General features: G+C 47.5%; 1 protein-coding gene across 3 annotated transcripts in view; it reads left to right on the top strand.

Moving 5' to 3' along the window:
* Positions 1-17,342, top strand: part of LOC137415827 (uncharacterized) — a 240,735-nt gene that overhangs the window by 124,707 nt on the left and 98,686 nt on the right. For all 3 annotated transcript variants that reach the window (XM_078768483.1, XM_068101345.2, XM_078768484.1), the window contains 2 exons: positions 236-475; positions 3,283-3,498. In XM_078768483.1, coding sequence (XP_078624609.1) covers positions 236-475; positions 3,283-3,498 — 456 coding nt within the window. The remainder of the gene's footprint in view (positions 1-235; positions 476-3,282; positions 3,499-17,342) is intronic.

The raw sequence follows: 17,342 nt of genomic DNA, 5'->3' as shown, positions 1-17,342 counted from the left end.
CTACCTCTGAGCTTTCCCAACAGCTCTTATTATAAGGGATTATTACACAGAAAATCTATATTTAGTGTCTCAGGCTGTAGGTTTGTTTGTGTTGGATATTGAAGGACCCCCACAAGTGGAATGGAAACATTTTGTTCATTGTCAAACACCATTTTAATACCTCCTATTTGCATTTTAACACTTCATGCATTTATTTTGAGCGCCCAACAAATTCATTTTGTAATTTATTTTCTAGGTGATGAAACTGTATTCAGGCTCCCATCGCAGACTGTTATTGCCCAAGATGCACTGCTGCAGAATATAGTGACTCCAGAGTTCCTAAAGCAGCACCTAGGCCTGGCATACCTGCATGAGAGTGTCTGCAACACGATCGGACAGGCTCGCGCCGCAGCTCTGGGCGTGCGCCACCTTGCCGTCACCGACTTGGTGTCATTGACGCACGCGGCAGCATCTGCAGCAAATGCCCATGGGGAAGGTTAGTGTAAAACAAATTTGATTTCCACCTTTTTTTCTTTTCCTTCTCCACAGAACAGCAAGTAAATATTTCCATCTTTAAGTTCCTTTTGTATAAACTGTTTTAGAGCCTCTATTTGATGAACTCTGGTTTTTATTTTTCCGAACTGTTCTTTTGAACATCTGCGCCAGTGTTTATGAAACATTTCTTATTGAATTATCCTACCTCCACTACTGAGGTTATGTCTTTACCTCTGTTTGTTTGTTGCTTGTCCAAAAATTTTTTTGACACGTATGTTGATCACTCCGGTTTGTGTGTTTGTCTGTCCGCTCACTTATACTTGCCTACAGGTCACAATTTTATAGCAATCTTCACGAAACTTCACCAAATATTATGTTAGAGTTCGTGGTCTGACAAAATCCTATATATTTTTGAGGTCAAAAGGTCAACATAGGTCAAAGGTCAACCACCTTTATCAAATTTCTAAAATCCTCAATTTTCATACAATTGACTTTAAATTTGAATAGGATTTGCATATCAGCTAACTGAATTCAACCACCAACTATTTTGGAGATCAACATAGGTCGCAAGGTCAGCATAGGCCAAAGGTCAACCTCTTTTCTTCAAAATTCTAAAATCCTCAATTTTCATTCAATTGGCTTGAAATTTGAATAGGATTTACATATCGGCAAACTCAACCACTAACTATTTTGGAGATCAACATAGGTCGCAAGGTCAGCATAGGCCAAAGGTCAACCTCTTTTCTTCAAAATTCTAAAATCCTCAATTTTCATCCAATTGACTTGAAATTTGAATATAATTTTCATATCAGCAAACTGAATACAACCACCAACTATTTTGGAGACCAACATATGTCGCAAGGTCAGCATAGGCCAAAGGTCAACCTCTTTTCTTCAAAATTCTAAAATCCTCAATTTTCATTCAATTGACCTGAAATTTGAATAGGATTTACATATCGGCAAACTGAATTCAACCACTAACTATTTTTGAGATTAACATAGGCCAAAGGACAATCACCTTTTTTAAAGTTTCTAAAATCCTCAATTTTCATCCGATTGGCTTGAAATTTGAATCAGATTTTCATATCAGCTAACTGAATTCAATCACCAACTATTTTTAAGATCAGCATCGGCTAAAAGGTCAAGATAGGCTAAAGGTCAACAACAATTTCGAATTTCTAAAATCCTCAATTTTCATCCGATTCACTTGAAATTTGAATGGGATTTACATATCAGCTAACTGAATTCAACCACCAACTATTTTTGAGATCAACATCGGCTAAAAGGTCAACATAGGCTAAAGGTCAACAACAATTTCTAATTTCTAAAATCCTTAATTTTCATCCGATTCACTTGAAAATTGAATGGGATTTACATATCGGTTAACTGAATTCAAGCAGCAACTATTTTTGAGGTCAACATGTCACAAGGTCAACATAGGCCAAAAGTCAACCACTTTTTTCAAATTTCTAAAATCCTCAAATTTCATCCGATTGACTTGAAATTTGAAAGTGATTTTCATATCAGCTTACTTTCATATCAGCTTATCACCAACTATTTTTGAGGTCAACATAGGCCAAAAGGTCAACATAGGCCAAATTTATAAAATTGTCAATTTTCATCTAATTAACTTAAACTTTGAAGACGATTTGCATATCAGGTCACTGAATTCAACCACTAATTATTTTTGAGGTCAAAAGAATGCTCTACTGAGTGCCATTCGACTTTGTGCTGTTTTGTCAAGTGTCGCTCTATGAGTGATTTTTCATTTCTTTGTCTGTCTGTGAGCAGGCATAACTCAAAATTACGAATAAATTACTGATTGATAAATATTTTTTTAACGTGAATCTGCACCACTGAGATATGGGGCCAAAAATATACATATAGAATGATATTTCAAAAAGTTGTGTACGGATTAAGACATTTTGGAGTACGAGTTGGTTAGGTGACGAGAACAAGCCGATTAGGTTCAGGTCTCCATGGAGATCCGGCCTATCAGAGGGATACAAAACGATTAATTCATTAAATGTGGTGCAATTCATAAAATCAACACATCAACAGATTACAAAGGAAAACAATTTTAGAGATTAATAGGGGAGGAATGGTGGTGGCAGTGGGGAGGACAAGTTTAATCACTCCAGAACGTTTAATCTGCTTCAACACAGCAGGTCACTTCATCGTAAAGATTGCATCATAAAGACATGATTTATATTTATTTTATACATTTACTTCAATTGTGACGTGTTTATTTTTGGTTGCCACCGACTTTCCTCTATATTTTCTCAAAGCCCAAAGCCCATTATGCATGATAATGGAATCTAAACCCCTTATTCCCACTGGAAATTGATTTTAACTATCGCGGTGTTGAATGTCGCGGCATTCTCCAGGAACGTAACATTCCCCACTTCCCCCAACCCCCTCCCTTCTTTCCCACACCTGGCCATATTTAAAGGCTTACTGGACCTCAGACTATTGGAACATTTCCCATTTCCCACCTGTATATCCACAAGAAAACAACGGAGAGTAAATTGGAACTAACTTGATAAAGAACTCGTGTTTACCTGGATGGATTTGATTAGCTCATGCTCTTATTTTCTAAACCATTCGACCATTTTTGCAGCTGTGTTGACATTGCCGTACACACTGAACTTCCAATGGTCATGACTGACGACATGACATGACTCTTGTCTGGATGATCTGGTCATTGCATTCATCTCACCTGAAAAATGGTGTCGAGTGTAAATGCGCCAGATTTTTGCCACCTTGTGCATAATTTTCCAACTAATTGTCCTCTGCTTTTGGCCACAGTGGAGAAGTTCACCGTGGTGGGGCAACTGTTGGCTTGCATTCGCCGAAGATTGGAACAAGAACCCGAGCAGGATGATGAGATCTGTACCGCCCTACGCAACCATCCAATAATACCACTTTCAGATGGTCGGTTTGTGACACTGGTTGATCACGAGGTGTTCTTCCCACCTGGACAACGCACCGATTCTGGGTGGTGCCAAGATGACAAAAAGACAAGTAAGATTTTCCTTGAGATGTCATCGTGATATACCTATTATTGTGTGGGGAAGGTCACACAGCAGTGTTTTTTGCTACCGAAGGAAAACTCATGAGCATATGATAACAGAAAAAGTATGTCTATACTGTATTGGGACAACTAGAAACGGTACCCGCCCTACGGGCAGGGCTTCAATTGGGAGGCGCAAATGAAAAGGCAAAATATCAGAAATTGGAGGCTTTTTTTATTTTAAACGATTTATATAAACATCGGTTAAATCATATCACATGCAAATCATCAACATCTAAACAGTATTTGTAGAAGTTCAATAAAAGCCACATCACTGTTCATAGCGGTAAATATTATTCCATCGTGTTTGGAAAATTGGAAATTGGAAAATTGGGAAAACAATATAGCATATTTTACTCCAGGGGCTCCCAGGATTACCCACCCAAAATATCGTTGCGATTGGTTCAGCCGTTTTTTGCTGTACCTGGGAACAGACGGACATTTGGTGAATTATAGTAAGATGAGCGTAGATTTAAAAATAGCACCGCAAAGCGGGCGTAACCCCTCAGCCCATGCATGGTGAAAGGAAGCATTGATGATAATTTGTTATTTGAAGCGAAGTTACCGAGTAGGATTTTGCAGTAAATAAATTTTCGCCCATGAACCCATGATCCCATTTCGCACCCATGAACCTTCCTCTACGCAACCCCAACACACACTGCAAAAATGGAATTAATCGGACAAGCCGTTCTGCTCGAAATTGACGGAAACCAATTTCAAGATGGCTGCCGTGGCGGCCATATTGAAAATCGCAGCGCGCCCATTTTCGAAAAGCACCTTCCTCTACTCAACCCCAACACACACTGCAAAAATGAATTTAATCGGACAAGCCGTTCTGCTCGAAATTGACGAAAACCAATTTCAAGATGGCTGCCGTGGCGGCCATATTGAAAATCGCAGTGCGCCCATTTTTGAAAGGAACCTTCCTCTACTCAACCCCAACACACACTGCAAAAATGGATTTAATCGGCGAGCCGTTCTTGAAATTGACGGAAACCAAAAGTTGACGGATGCCCAGACGCCTTGACGACGCCCATTACGACAATACCCCTTAGCCCAATTTGGGCTGAGGGGTGAAAAGCAGAACTAGTATTTAGACTTAAACTGGAATTTAATGACTAACTCGAAGCATTGGGGATAAAGGGTAGATGAACATTGGCAGGACCAGTACGTAGCTGGGTATAGATGTGTGATTGTGATGTCTGTGAGAGGATTTCGTCAGAAGGTGAATATCCCGTTGGTGCTAATTCATTTCTCGCCCTACAACTAGCCTGCATCCCCACCTCCTCCCTCCCTCCCCCTACTCCACCCCTCAATCCCACTCATCTCTTCCCCAACTGATAAACTGATAGGTTGAACTAATGTGGTTTTGATAGGGCACATACGTGATAGGCCAGATGGTCTCATCCTGTGTCCGAATTGTTTGTACATCCTTGTAAATGCATGTACAGTATAATATTGCACCGTTCCTCCTTTAGAACAAATACAAGTTGTGGTGGATTGTGATCTGATGACTTAAGCTTCCATTTAAAAGCATTCCATAATGGTTGATTTGTCATTATTATTGAGACTGGCCAATGCAGGTATTTCCATGTCTTTGTCCTCGAGCCAGTTCCTAACAGATGCAGCAGTAAGGCAAGGTTTATTGCTACACAGGTGGAAATACGGACTCTTACTGTCGTACTACATCAATGCATAATTTTCCAATATATCACAATAAGGCCCCTTTATGAAGCACAATCTACTTTACAGTTTGGGAGAAAGTATGTACATATTGTTACAGACGTGGCTTGGATGTTATTTACCGAGCGGTTTTATGGTATGACCACGTCTGCACAAGTTACCCGATTGTGCCCGAACGTTGACTAATCGCGCTATGCTAGACCAATGAAGGAAAAAGAAGACACACGGCTGGAATTAATACGACACGACACCAGGGATACGGTTCTCAAAGGTTGTTATTTCAATAATGCGGAAGGTTTAGATTACAGGGACAAGAGGGAAACATAGGAAGGTGGGCACTTAAACACACTTATATTATCCCCGGACAGACGACAGGTAAACGCGGGACAAGGCTGACTCACACGGGGGTTGATGGAAAGGAAAGCGGGTAGCGATCGCTCCAGGTGCACCTGGGCTCAGGGCAGGATCACGTACGGTCCAGTTTAAGAGATGCGGTGGAGGTATTGCAGCGCTCGAGGGGTGGCGACTTCTCTCTCCAGGCTGGGGGCGCATCTGACGTCACATCCGGCGCGGGGCCGCGTATATCCGGCGGGGAGTGACACGCCCTCGGCTCGTTAGCTCCGCCTCGTGGAATCGGCACGTTGCTTCTCATTGGGTGCGTGCGGGGGGTTTACCAGGCTCCGCCCTTGACGAGGAGCTGACAAGGAGCCCCTTCGTGGTAACCCCGTGGAGCGCATGGTCTGGAGCTAATCGAGCCGGTGTGAGGACGCATCCTCCCCCGCTCCGCCGCCATCTCCTCTGTTGTTGTTGTAATTGTTGGGGAAGAAGATGGAAGGAGGTATGGGAAAGGTCCTAAACTCACTACTGATGCCATATAATCACATTCTGGTGCAACGAAGAGTCATAATTAATGGAGACGAGGCCTTAACTGACATAGAATAAGAATAACTAGGAAGATGTCCGAAAGTTGTCTACGTGTGGTGCGGTGGACCTGGGCACGACATTTAATGGGGGAATAAGGGGAAGGTCGGCTCTACTGATTGTTATTTACATGCAATGGGACTAGGGAATGGGGGATTGGGGAAAGTTGGGGAGTATTGGAGAAAATAGGGGAATATTTACAAGCGGATATGGAGGCCAAATTCCATATTCGCAACATTGCACCCTTCTCTACCCTCGGGGCGTCCCGACCCGATAAATTTTTACCTACTTTAGTGTGGCACGCAATGTAGTTCCCTCTACTATTAACTCTACCCTGAGTGCGACAGTTTTACAGATATTCACAAATGAGTAAATATGTCCCCCTGCGACGTTGCACCCTTCTCCTCACAGAAACACACCCACAGGATAACCGAATCCGGAAAGAATTCTCAAACTAAACATACAGCCGGTAGGGAGCATTATTTACACGACTACGCTGCTATTTACACTACGATCCAGGACCTGTTTTTGGAGGAACACATGCAGATGTTATGCATAGAGAGAGCGCGCTTGCCAACATCGATACACCAACCCACGAGTGCTCTGTGGCCGACGGCCTTTAATAACGTGCAGAGCACCCTTTCCCAGCATCAAAAGCACCACCCCACCACACAGTCAGCACCATCCGGCGCAGTCACCATTGTTCATTGGTATAAAAATAAATTCGACAACCCCTAACCCTGCAGGTGTCTCTTGCTCTTCTTGTGGTGCACTTGGTGGTAACTAAAAGTGGTTCACCTGTATGGCATAGGTGCCACGTTGACCCATAGGACCATCCCCGGGTGGTGCTTGGCCGCAAACGAACTGCGGTCCATTGTGGGTGGCCACAAACATTGCGGTCCATATGGTGTATCGATCCCGGCAGCAAACAGCGAAAGTGCAGGCCCACAACTGCGCAGCCAGCACCTCTCTCTCCTCTCTCTCTACCCCAAAGCCAGATCCTCGGAGGTGGGAGACAAAAGAAGAAACAAGTGAGTAAGGTGGTAAGGGCGCAAAAGTGCACGCAATGTAAGGTGATGCACACTGGGGGCACATGGGAACCAGGTGAGACAGGTACGTTCCTATCGTACGCCCCCCCCCCCCCCACCAGGTAACCTACATGGCCCCTCCCTTACCCCTTACTGTATCCACACAACACAACACTACCCATAAACATCTACTTTACAAATCGACAAACATCCCTACTGTCTTCCCCGTTCCTCCCATAAACCAAATTCGTCTTCTCTCCCTCCTAACCAATCAAATTTGCCATTTTCAACTCTCATCAAAATTTGCCATCTCCAACTGCACATCAAAATTTGCCATCACCAATTCATCATCAGTCCCTCCTAAGGAGGGAGAGATGGAATCACCCCAATGTCTCATCCACGTCGTGATGCGTCTCACAAATCCACAGCAATCTCATTTCCTGCACACAGAACAAAGAAAACACAGGTGTGGAGTCATCATCATCACCACAGGTAAGTGGCTGCGTATGGTGCGACAGGTTCATTAATCCTAACTATTTCCTAAATGACTTTAACAACTTTACACTACCCGGGGTCTTTCTCCGGCCAAACCATTGGCCCTCTTACACTATGGGTTCTAAAAACCAATTCCCATTGGCCAAACTGTGGTGCTCTTCAATTTGGGGTCTCACTCCCCCGATTCATCTCCCGGTGCCCTCGTACAATTTCTGGGCTGCGACGTGTACCTCTCCCAGTGGGTCTACCCACCTGCACACCTCCACCACTGCAGTTGCCTCCGAGCTTACCTGCTCCTTACCCTAACCTAACTACCAGGGGAAGGCCCTCTGGCTCTCTCCCCACTCCGTGCCCTCTCTGGCACTGGGCTGCCCGATCCACACCCGGGATCCTCAGGCACCCACTCACAACTACCGGCTCCCAGAGCCCACCTGCGGCCTCACCTGGCCGACATCCTCACAGTGGTGGAGTGCCCAACCAACTACACACACTAACAGGCTACACGCCCAGCCATTTCCACAACACTAATGCACCCATTCACAACACCATTCTGCAACCGCACCACAAATGCCAATATCCAACCACAATTTACCTGCACCCTCTACCTAACACTTACACTACCCGCCCCGGGTACTCGTGAAAGGGGTCCACTCTTCCCCCATCCACACCTTCGCACCATGCACACCACTCCGTACCACTCACTCCAACTCTCTCCACACACCTGTACCTGCACACCTGTGCTCTCACACCTGGTGCCACCTGCACCCTTCTCTCCCCAAGCGCATTCGCGCTGATCCACACACTCACTACTCATACACTGCTCCACACACCTGTCCAGTTGCACACCTGTGCAATCACACCTGTTCAATTCTCACAAACACGGCATCATCTCAGCTAACTACTCCCTTCTGAAACTTGCGCTTCCCAGTCGTCCCTTTAAACTATTGCGCTCCCTCGTCATTATCATCCATACTAATCTACCTGCGTCCCCACTACAGGTATCAGTCACTAACTAATCTTAACGTTACCTAATGTCAATCTCTAGATCCCTACACACGATATATCCTAACCCACCCGGGCTAGTTTTCACTGCCATACACCCCATAATCTATAGCTCCTTTGCCCCCACATGGGAAGGATGGTGGATTTGCCATCCCACCACATCGGGGGTCTCTCACTACCAATTTTGCACATCAAATTTCAACAAATCAAAAATTTGCCAATCATCTGCCAATCACTGTACCATTACCAATCATCACTCTGCCAATCCTTTGCCAATCGTCAAATTTTGTTTTTCTCTAATTTTGGGTCCAAAACACTAACCTCATCACCCAGTCGACTCACTAATACCTCTCGGTGCGCCAATCCCTGTCCAAAGCCCGGCTTCGTAAAGCCAAGCAATGGATGCTGGTTGTTTTGTGCCAGCGGCTGGGTGCGTCCGGCACTCGGTGCAGGGACGGGGGCTTACCCGGGCCGAGATCCCACGCATCACCTCGGCGTGGAGCCATCCAATGTCCCGATCTCGACCTGCCGGCACGTCTCAACAAAACGTGGTCGCCATGACGACCCTTCCTATCCAGCCGCCCGCTCCGCCTAGTGGAGCACGGACGCGGCCGTTCAAAGCGAGGCCCGGCACGCACCGAGGGCCCGATTCGGCTATAAGTCGTTCTAAACTCTACCCCGTCTAACGTCGATGCTTCACCTGCATGCTTACACCCCGAAGCCCGCTCCTTTCTCACACATCCAGCTGTGCCCATGCTCCTCGTACCCTTCCTTACACACCCAGGTACACCCATTCCACTCACAGCCTTGGTCACACACCTGACCACCGAACACTTTGGCACACATTCGTTGCTCGCACACCTCACCAATACACCGCTTCGCGCCCCCTCCTCGGTCACCTCCTCTGTGACAATCACAGGTGTGCTCTCATTCGCACACCCAACCACGTGCCTCACCACCAACTCCAGCGTGCATTCCCACTCACGCTCTACCATTCCAGGTGTGCATCCTTCCATCCCAGGTGTACATCCTCGCTCACCTGTCACAACTAACTCACGCTCCATGTCACTCTCACTACTTCCACCTCCATTCCTGACAGCGCACTCACCCTTACTCTTGACAGCACACTCTTTCCCCATGCACCTGTCCGTCACACACCTTTCTCGCGCACACTCTCCCGTTACACCCTCTGTAACACTCACCACAGGTGGACACTCTTCCTTACTTCTGACAGCGCACTCTTTCCTCATGCACCTGTCCGTCACACACCTTTCTCGCGCACACTCTCCCGTTACACCCTCTGTAACACTCACCACAGGTGGACACTCTTCCTTACTTCTGACAGCGCACTCTTTCCTCATGCACCTGTCCGTCACACACCTTTCTTGCGCACACTCTCCCGTCACACCCTCTGTAACACTCACCACACCGCGCTTCCATGTGCCCCCTCGCACACGCGTTACGACCGACTCACTCTCGCCAGCACACTCACTCCTTGGCACGCACTTTTTCCTCACACACCCCAGAGTCGGACTTTCTCGCTCACCTCCTTTTTCGCACACCAGACCTGTCGCACACTTCACCAACGGCCTCTCACGAACACCCGGGTCTATCTCGACCCCCAAGCCTCTTAAATCACCTGGCGCATCATACGCACGACCATATTGGTCACCACTTACACCGGGTCCTCTTCCTCTCCGCTTCTCCTCCATCACCTGCGAATCCCTCATCCGGTTAATGAGCACATCATCACGATCCAAACACAGACTTTGGACCAATTCTTTTATCTCCTCTTTTATCTCTTTCTTATCCCCTCTCCGTCGCTTCTTAATTTCACTCATCCCTTCTTCCACTTCTTCTAATTTGTGCTTCACCTCTTTTATTCCCCGGTACGTCTCCTCAAGCTCGTCCTCCAAGGCTACCTTGACCGTTTCCATGTGCGTCCTCACCTGCCGGTCCTTCGTCTCCATTACCTCTACCACCTCGTCCAACCTCGTTGTCAGTCCCTCACGTACCATCTGACATTCCCTCTTCGTCGCTATCAAGTCGTCTTTTAGTTCTTTCTGTGTCACTTTTAACCCTCCTAATACCGCAGTGTTCCTTTGAACCTGCTCCGTTAGTCCTTTTTGTCCCTCCGTCAGCTGTTCCACCTCCTGCGTCAGGACCTCTATGCCCCCTTGTAACTTTACAGTCCCCTTTCTCACCTCCTTCTCCATGTGCTCCTTACAGTGCCTCACCTCCTCGCGCACTCCTCCGACCTCTTCACTCACTCCTCTTCTGATCTCCTCTCCCATCACTTGCATCTCCTGCCCAGATGCCACCCTCATCTGCTCCATTTCCTCCCTGTGAGCATCCAGTTTGGTTTCTACCCCCATTCTGACCCCCTCTATCTGCTGCCCCATTTGGTTAACTTCCCTTTCCGCTTGGTCCCTCATGTCCCTCAATTTGCCTTCCATGGTGTTTTCTAACCCCTCTAACCCTTTTTGCATCCCTTCCATTTGATTCTCTTGAGCGGCCATTCTGTTTTCTACCCCCGTTAACCCAGTTTTCACTCCCTCTATCTGATTCTCCTGGGCAGCCATTCTATTTTCTACCCCCTCTAACCCATTTCTCACCTCTTTTATCCCATTGTCTAACCCCTCAAAATTTTTGTCTAACTTCCCAATTTTCTTGTCTAACTCCTCAAAATTATTGTCTAACTTCCCAATTTTCTTGTCTAACTCCTCAAAATTATTGTCTAACTTCTCACCGGTACCCCTCGCTTCGTCCCTCATTACCCCCAATTGCTCACTCCGAGCCCTCGCTTCGTCCCTCATTACCCCCAATTGCTCACTCCGAGCCCTCGCTTCGTCCCTCATTACCCCCATTTGGTTTTCCAATCGCTCACTATTCTTTTCCATAAGGGCCGTCATTTGTATAAAAAAAAGTTCCAATCTTCCCAGCGGCGCTACTTCGGTCGCGGGCACGGTGACCAGCGAGGCGCCATTTTGCGCGCCCGCTTCTTCGTGCGTGACGGCGCTATTTTGCGAACCTGCCGCCCTCACTGCTTCACTCTCCTCCTGTCCCTCATTTTGGTCCTGGATCGACCCTACCTCACTCTCCTTTACCGGACCCCAGCTGTCTTGATCCGCCATAGCGCGACTTTCAAAATTCGGTTTTTATTTTTTTATTTTCGTAAAACAAATTGAAATTTCGCCGTTATAATTTCGCGCGGGAAACGCGCTCCGAATCGATTTTCCCTCCCAAAATTTGGGCCTAACTAATTTAGTCCCGGGTTCGAATTCCACTCCTCGACACCAATTGTTACAGACGTGGCTTGGATGTTATTTACCGAGCGGTTTTATGGTATGACCACGTCTGCACAAGTTACCCGATTGTGCCCGAACGTTGACTAATCGCGCTATGCTAGACCAATGAAGGAAAAAGAAGACACACGGCTGGAATTAATACGACACGACACCAGGGATACGGTTCTCAAAGGTTGTTATTACAATAATGCGGAAGGTTTAGATTACAGGGACAAGAGGGAAACATAGGAAGGTGGGCACTTAAACACACTTATATTATCCCCGGACAGACGACAGGTAAACGCGGGACAAGGCTGACTCACACGGGGGTTGATGGAAAGGAAAGCGGGTAGCGATCGCTCCAGGTGCACCTGGGCTCAGGGCAGGATCACGTACGGTCCAGTTTAAGAGATGCGGTGGAGGTATTGCAGCGCTCGAGGGGTGGCGACTTCTCTCTCCAGGCTGGGGGCGCATCTGACGTCACATCCGGCGCGGGGCCGCGTATATCCGGCGGGGAGTGACACGCCCTCGGCTCGTTAGCTCCGCCTCGTGGAATCGGCACGTTGCTTCTCATTGGGTGCGTGCGGGGGGTTTACCAGGCTCCGCCCTTGACGAGGAGCTGACAAGGAGCCCCTTCGTGGTAACCCCGTGGAGCGCATGGTCTGGAGCTAATCGAGCCGGTGTGAGGACGCATCCTCCCCCGCTCCGCCGCCATCTCCTCTGTTGTTGTTGTAATTGTTGGGGAAGAAGATGGAAGGAGGTATGGGAAAGGTCCTAAACTCACTACTGATGCCATATAATCACATTCTGGTGCAACGAAGAGTCATAATTAATGGAGACGAGGCCTTAACTGACATAGAATAAGAATAACTAGGAAGATGTCCGAAAGTTGTCTACGTGTGGTGCGGTGGACCTGGGCACGACATTTAATGGGGGAATAAGGGGAAGGTCGGCTCTACTGATTGTTATTTACATGCAATGGGACTAGGGAATGGGGGATTGGGGAAAGTTGGGGAGTATTGGAGAAAATAGGGGAATATTTACAAGCGGATATGGAGGCCAAATTCCATATTCGCAACAATATGTATGTAGGTTGGAAAGGACCATTTCGAGTTTGGGTGTGCTGCAGCTCACGGTTATACCAGCACACAATAGTCTCCTCTTTTTGAAAGATACCATAGGATCATTATCATGCCACAAGGGAATCTAAATTTAGATGGGATAGCCAACTTTATGCACTACTGGTGAGCACATGTGTGTGTGTATGTGTGTGTGTGTGTGTGTGTGTGTGTGTGTGTGTGTGTGTGTGTGTGTGTGTGTGTGTGTGTCATCCACATATCGACATATGCAGGCTTCAGAAGGTGGAGCTGGGGCCTCCCAGGTATTGAAGCATCCACCTCTTTTTGTTCGTGCACACGTATATACACTACATGACCAAATGTATGCGAACACTCCTTCTCATTAGTGGATTCAGCTCTTTCAGCCACACCCATTGCTGACAGGTGTATATAATCGAGCACACAGTCATGCAATCTCCATAGACAAACATTGGCAGTAGAATGGGCCGTACAGAAGATCTCAGTGACTTTCAATGTGCCACCGTCATAGGATGCCACCTTTTAGTGGCAAGTCAGTTCGTCAAATTTCTGCCCTGTTGGAGCTGCCCCGGTCAACTGTAAGTGCTGTTATTGTGAAGTGGAAACGTCTCGGAGCAACAACAGCTCAGCCGTGAAGTGGTAGGCCACACAAGCTCACAGAACGGGACCGCCGAGTTCTGAAGCGCGTAGCGCACAAATCGTCGGTCCTCGGTTGCAACACTCACTACCAAGTGCTAAACTGCCTGTGGAAGCAAGGTCAGCGCAACAACTGTTCGTTGGGAGCTTCATGAAATGGGTTTCCATGGCCGAGCAGCCGCACACAAGCCTCAGATCACCATGCGCAATATATATTGAGTCAGAATTTTTTCACACTTAGCCCCTCGCAGGAATTTCATTCCTGTTTATAAAAATTGATTGAATCTTCAATGCACTTCTGCATATACACACATACATACGCATATTTTTATACTTACGTTAACATTTGGGGTCTGCCTAGCAGGCACGTAAGACATCGGCCATTATAAAGCTTGCCGTGTTAAGTGTGGAAAAGTTCTGAGGAGATTGTGGCTGGTTCAATAGCGCAGTGGGCTGTTGACGTGTTATCAACGGAGGTCCGTGGTTTGAGCCCCGCATAGTCAGAATTTTTTCACACTTAGCCCCTCGCAGGAATAAATAAATAAAACTTCATAAAAAAATAAATAAATATATATTTACAAACTGCATCACTGAAATAAAATCCTGGCTTTAAATCAACTTCCTCAAACTTAACTATGATAAATCTGAAATAATCATCATTGGCTCAAAAACGCTCACCAAATCCACCCATAACTTTGCCCTGAACATCGACGGTTTCCCAGTATCCACCTCCCCTCACATCCGGAATCTTGGCATCATCTTTGACCAAACCCTCTCCTTCGACAAATACACTAAACAGATCACAAAGACAGCCTTCTTTCACCTGAAAAACATCGCCCGTCTCCGTCCATCCCTCTCCTCCATGGCTGCAGAAACCCTCATCCACGCCTTCATCACCTCCCGTCTGGACTACTGCAACAGCCTCCTCTATGGTTCACCCTCAATAATCACCAATAAACTCCAATACATTCAGAACTCCGCTGCCCGTCTACTCACCCATTCCCGGACCCGTGACCACATCACTCCCGTCCTTTATAAGCTTCACTGGCTCCCCATCCCCCAGAGAATCCAGTACAAAATCCTCCTCTTGACCTACAAAGCCCTCCATAACCTAGCCCCATCCTACCTGACTGACCTCCCCTCCAGACACACTCCCCCCCGCAACCTCCGCTCTGCTGGTACCAACCTCCTGACCCCCCCCCCCCCCCCCATCCGGACCAAATTCAGATCCTGGGGGGACAGGGCCTTCTCCATCGCTGCTTTCACCCTCTGGAACTCACTACCACACACCATCAGAGACTCCTCCTCACTCACCACATTCAAAACATCACTCAAGACCCACCTGTTCAACACTGCATTCAACATTTAACCCACAGCATTTAACCCCTGACTATCTCTTCTCCTTCTCCTTCCTTTTGCTTTGATTATTTACCTATTGATTTTTGTCTTTTTGCACTTGTTTTTTGTCAAAGTGCCTTTGGGCTTCTTGAAAAGCGCTATATAAAATAAATGTATTATTATTATTATTATTATTATTATTATTATTATATATATGTATATATATATACTAGCAGAGGTACCCGGCTTTGCACGGGAGTGGGAGGAGGAGGGGAGGGGGAAGAGGAGGGGAGGGGAACGGGGGGGAGGGGGGAGGGGGAAGCGGGGGAGGAGGAGGGGAGGGGGAAGAGGAGGGGAGGGGAATGGGGGGGAGGGGGAAGGGGGGAGGGGGGGAGGGGAAGGGGGGAGGGAAGGGTGCGGGGGTGCCCAGGGGAAGAAGGGCCCCTCCCCTCCCCCTCCCCCCCTTTCCCCTCCCCCCCTCCCCTCCCCTTCCCCCTCCCCCTCCCCCTTCCCCCTCCCCCCTCCCCCCCTCCCATCCCCTTCCCCCTCGTTCCCCTCCCCTTTTCTTCCCCCTCCCCTCCTCCTCCCCCTTCACACCAGGGGGGTTGACTCAGCCTGTCATCCCACCGAGGTCGGAAGTCGGAACTCATTGTCGTCAAATAAATGTAGCCTGTATGTTTCACTCTTTGTCACATGCCGTTGGTCCCATGTCAATCGGATGAAGTTGAAAAATTAACGTTACGAAGGTTCTCTGGGACGTACTGATTCCGAATAATGAAGTTGAAAAATTAACGTTCCGAAATACGCTAATTACGCTAACAGAAGCGCTGGAGGGAGCACTGCGCTCCCTCCCTTAGATTCCCTCCCTCTTCTGCTAGCGCTAATTACGCGTAACACACTAATTTTAAAACCCGAAGTTTTTTTAATTTTAAGGTGTGCTGTAGTCAGAAGCGCTAGAAGCGCTGCGCTCCCTCCCTTCGAATCCCTCTCTCTTCTGCTAGTGCTAATAATACGCTAATTTTAAAACCCGAAATTTTTTTAAATGTTTATGTCTCCGTGACATTCCTGGGACCATCCCGAGTCGAACAGTACTTTCCGCTCGCAAATCCGTCCACGGGTTCTCGAGATCTTAGAGATCGTAGATACATCAGGATACAGACACAGAGGCCAACTCTACTTTATATATATAGATATATATATATATATATATATATATATATATATATATATATATATATATAGATATATATATAGATATATATATATATATATTGTTGCGGATCCGGGGGTCGGCACTTCCCCTTACCAAGAGGGGGTTAATCCCCTTGTCTTTTAAACTGGCCGATCCCCCAGCCCTGGAAATTATAACGCTCCTTTGCGGTCGAGATTGGCCAGGGTGATTGGTCAAGATGGATTCCCAAATACCTGCGTGCCAATCTCTCCGCAAAGCAGGGAGATAATTTTCCCGCTCGAACCACGGACAGGTGGAAATTGCCGAGCGGTTTAGCAATCCACGATTCGAGCCGTTAGCAAAAAGACTAACCCGATTAAAGCGATTGGCCAAATCGTGCCACAGGTACTCAATGGAGAAAAGACTAAGACGATCGAATGGAGGAACAGAAACCAAAGTAAGGAAGAACACAGAATTTATTAACAATACTGAAGAGGAAACGAAAGAAGGGCATGTACAAGAAGAAGAGCAAAAGGACACAGGGCAAGCTTATACAGTCTTAATTAACATGCCCAGGACAATACAAACAGACTTACACGAAAGGGGAATGGCAGGGAGGAAACTCCAAGCAGATGAGCCAATGTTGGCTCCGGCCCTGGTTCACGCTCCACTCCGGTCCCGCGGCGAAACCCGGCAGGCAGCGCGGTTGGTATTGTCGCGGTATTGTCGGCGTGAGCGGACCTTACATGCAGGGGGAGGTGGGGGGGGGGGGGCGGTTCATATACCGGGGAGGAATCGTGTCTGACGCTCACTCTTGTCTCACTCCCCCTCTCTCGCTCTTGTCTCTGACTCACCGACTCTCTCACTCAACTTCTTGTCTGCAGACCGGCTCCCTCACTCTCTCTGTAAGTAGTCCCACGCGAGCGCTTATATCACGCGCTCGCGTATCAAGCCGCGGGCTTTTAGGACACACCAACCGGTAAGCTCGCCTCGGCCCTGGTGGGTCGCGAGGGCTCACCGACCCTGCCCTTAACAGGGCTGCGCCTCGCTCCGATAACTCCTCCCCCTTTTTCTCCGCTCTGACCGCATGGTTAATGGCGTTTGAGCCAGGCAGTGAACGCTGCTGGCAAGCAAGGG

The sequence above is a fragment of the Myxine glutinosa genome, chromosome 14 (genome assembly GCF_964187855.1).
Source record: "Myxine glutinosa chromosome 14, kmMyxGlut1.1, whole genome shotgun sequence".
In the NCBI taxonomy this organism is placed as follows: Eukaryota; Metazoa; Chordata; class Myxini; order Myxiniformes; family Myxinidae; genus Myxine; species Myxine glutinosa.
This window is presented reverse-complemented; position numbering and strand designations above follow the sequence as displayed.